This window comes from Eptatretus burgeri, chromosome 8 (assembly GCF_056783735.1).
Source record: "Eptatretus burgeri isolate ZD-2024b chromosome 8, Ebu_testis_v1, whole genome shotgun sequence".
Taxonomy (NCBI): Eukaryota; Metazoa; Chordata; class Myxini; order Myxiniformes; family Myxinidae; genus Eptatretus; species Eptatretus burgeri.
In genome coordinates this window covers 64,875,962-64,879,849 of record NC_140968.1, presented here as the reverse complement: position 1 = coordinate 64,879,849, position 3,888 = coordinate 64,875,962, and the positions used below count along the sequence as shown (strand labels likewise).

General features: G+C 36.7%; 1 protein-coding gene across 1 annotated transcript; it reads left to right on the top strand.

Annotated features, from left to right (window-relative positions):
• The first annotated feature begins 1,876 nt into the window (after positions 1-1,876).
• LOC147021897 (olfactory receptor 52N2-like) lies at positions 1,877-2,863 on the top strand. Its single transcript, XM_085890465.1, has one exon. It carries the CDS (start codon positions 1,877-1,879, stop codon positions 2,861-2,863), a length of 987 nt encoding a protein of 328 aa, XP_085746591.1.
• The last annotated feature ends 1,025 nt before the right edge of the window (positions 2,864-3,888 follow it).

Below are 3,888 nucleotides of genomic sequence, written 5' to 3'. Positions count from 1 at the left end.
GTCGTATCGAGATCCAGATCATCACCAAATTTGAATCGCTTCTTTCTTGTCATGCACTCAACGTGTCCACTAAATTTCATACGAATCCGTCCACCACTTTTTGAGATATCGTGCTATACAAAATTTTTGGCCTGATCTCTTAATAGTGAAGAATCACTTTAAAAATTCTTGCAGTTGGATCCGGATCCGGATCTTCACCAAAATCTAATCAGTCAGTCCTTGTCACACACCCAACTTGTCCACAAAATTTCACCTGGATCTGTTCACAATTTTTGAGATATCTTGCACACAAACAAACAAACAAACAAACAAAATAAATAAACAAACGGACAAACCAGAAGAAGACGTCCTGCAGAGCACAACACTTGCAAAATCCATAAAACAAATTTGACCTCAAAAATAATTGGTGGTAGAATTCAATGTCCAAATATGCAACTTCTCTTCAAATTTCAAGTGAATCGGATGAAAATTGACAATTTTAGAAAATCGGCCTATGTTGACCTTTTGGCGAATGTGGACTGGTAAAATAATTGGCTGGTTGAAGTCATTGACCTGAAATATAAATTATCTTCAAATTTCAAGTCAATCAGTTTAAAATTGAGGATTTTAGAAATCTCACCAAAGTTGTTTACCTTGGGTGTATGTTGACCTTTTGGTCCATGTTGACCTTAAAAATAATTAGTTGGTTGAATTCAGTGACCTGAAATATAAATCCTCTTCAAATTTCAAGTCAGTCGGATGAAAATTGAGGATTTTAGAAAGCTCACCAAAGTTGTTGACGTTTGGTCTATGTTGACCTTTTGACCTCACCAAACAACAAGCTTATTCCTTATGAAAAACTCTTCCATGTGGTGAAGTTTCTTGAAGATCGGTTTAAAATTGTGACTTGTGGGAGACAAACAGACAGACAAACAAACAGATAAACAGACAAACAGACAGACAGACAGACAGACAGACAGACAAACAAAGACAGACAGACAAACAGATAGACAAACAAACAGACAAACAAACAAATAAAGACAGACAAACAGATAGACAAACAAACAGACACACAGAAAAACAGAAAGAATAACAAAATCGACCAACCAATATATTTGAAAAATCTTCGATTTTGCAAGTAACAAACAAACAGAAAGGGGTGAAAACATAATCTCCTTCACCTTCGCTGGCAGAGGTGATGAGGAGAGGTGAGCAGTGATTCTGGATTTTGGGAGTTTCCTCAGAAGGGAGTTGATGGTCAACATTTACAAAACACTTTCCAATGAGATTGATGTAATAATTAAAGAGAACAACAGTATTTATATGACGTACTTTGAACCTCATTTGAATAAAGAACCACAAAAATTTATGGAGAAAGACAGAGTTTAACCAATTGTAAAATTTAATAAAGATGAAAGCAAATATCTTTCACAATTGTCGAATTTTCAAAAATATTGAAAGTTTCCTTCATTCACTGCACCTTGGGACATTGTTCATGTCCCTGATGGTTGACAGTTTGAAAATCACCAAAGGGAATACGTGTCTTCACAACGACCCTCCCTGGTGATATCTAATGTTGGTGGTGAATTATAAACTCTCTTCCACAATCTATATATTAACGTTCATAAACAGCATGATCGAATAACATTCGAGGTAAGGACAATGTCATCTATTGAAGTCAATAGTTTATTTTGTTATTGACATTAATAATCATCGTGATGAAAATAAATTATTTGGATGTTCAGAAAAACTTTGGTTGAAGAAGAAAACATTTAATAGGAAATTTAAAGTCCAGAAATGTAAATATTTTGTAAATATTTGTAAAGTGTAAGCTGAAACATGTTTCATGATGTGATCGTTGGTGCAATCGGCCATTTTATCACGGGGTGCAGGATTGATGGAGGACAAAATGTTTGAAGGAAACCAATCATTGCCACCCAACGTGTTCATCCTCGCATCGATCTTCAACGAGCCTGCAAGGATCAGGCCATGGGCTTTTGGTGGTGTATTCCTCATCTACGTCATCACTATCGCACTTAACCTCATTCTCATCATGATCATTCTCTGTGAAAAACAGCTTCACAAACCTGTCTACATCTTCCTCGCACATTTGTTGATCATGGATATTGTTGGTTGTACAACAGTGTTGCCTCGACTGATGTACAGCATACATGTAAATACCATAATTACAAAACATGCCTGTTTTATTCAACTCTTCTTTGTTCAATTATACGGATCAATGCAATCTTACACACTGAGCATAATGGCCATAGACCGCTACCTGGCAGTCTCTCACCCTCTTCGGTACAATGTCCTGCTCACCAACAGCAGAGCTCACAAAGTGATCTTTTCCACCGTTTGCTGGTCGTTTGTACTTGCTGGTATTTTCCTTGTGTTATTGATTGGACGAACAATTTGCAAATATCCAGAGATTCACAAGGTGGGTTGTGTTCACATGGCTGTCGCTAAACTTTCATGTGAAGATTTCACCATTAACAGTTTATATGGAATTGTATATACTTTTCTGACAAATGTCGTTCTAATAATAGTCGTCATTGTCACGTACACCCTCATCTTGTATGAATGTCTGTGTTCTGGATCACGTGCTGTGGGGAGCAAGAAAGCCCTGCACACATGTATCACTCACTGTTTGGTACTTTCATTCTTTATTTTCTCGATTGTTTTTGCTTTGATCTCCATGCGTATGTCGACTGGGAGCAATTTCCCACAGTCGTTTGTACATCTGAGCGATTCCATGTTCTATTTACTGCAGCCTCTCGCCAATCCAATTATCTATGGAATGCGAACAGCAGAGATCCGCCGCAGCCTTGTGCGATTCACAAATGTTCGAATCTTTCGGAATAAAAATCAACTCCTGGTCTGATTATCGTAATTCACATTCATCTGTTTCGAGGTATCTTAATTGTGCATCTGTTGAAGAAAATTCACATCTTCATTGTCACCACACAAACCTTGATCAATGAAACATATTTTATTTCTTTGCCTGAACCTTTGAAAGATAAAGTTTCAAAACAATGAAAAAGCAAAATAATTTACTTTCTATGAACGTACTGCAAGTCTATTTCTGGTGGATGGTTTTTGGTGGTTGTTTTTGTGGTTAATTCCTAATTAATTTTTCCTTTTACGAACCAAATGAAGAAAAAAAAACCAGGTGGGAATAATTGGAGTCATTAATGAAGTGTAGTTCAGCTCGGGTTAACGTCGATGTTGTGTTACTGGAAATCGTGACTTAATGTGAAACGACTGAAAGAAAATCCATTTTTTGCTCTTGGAACCCGTGTAGAAAGGCGAGATACATTCATTTGGACTTAACTCGGGAATAATTTCTCCAACAAAACACAATATAAGTTAAGGTACGTGTCTATATTTAAACTTTATTTTAACATAAAGTATAAATAACATGTATACTCGCAGAGATCGTGGTGAAGTGTGTTTTTAGTGGTGGAGCTATGGGGATGAAGGGTTCGTCCATGTTCATCTGCCTCTTCATCCATGGATGACACTGAAGGTGAAGCTGTATGTGTACACTGTTGCGAGAGTGAGAATTGAGGAAGAAAGAGCTAAACTGCAAAGAGAAACTGTTTACATTGCAACTCAAAGTAGTTTACTTGGCGTACGACTCAAAATCGGATGTCGCAATGTCGCGAATTCAAAGTAGAATATTGTGACATAGTAAAGCTTTGTTGCCAAATTGATCAAGATAGTTAAAGCGAAACAACGTTAACCACAACAGTGGGTCCGAAAAACAACAACTCAATATCGACTTCATAATGATTAAGAACAGATGAAGATGCAGGTTTATTGTTGATCAGATGATGTGTTATGAGTTTCAACCATTAAATTGAAAGCAATAGAAAAAAATATTTCTAGAAATCCATCACACTCATT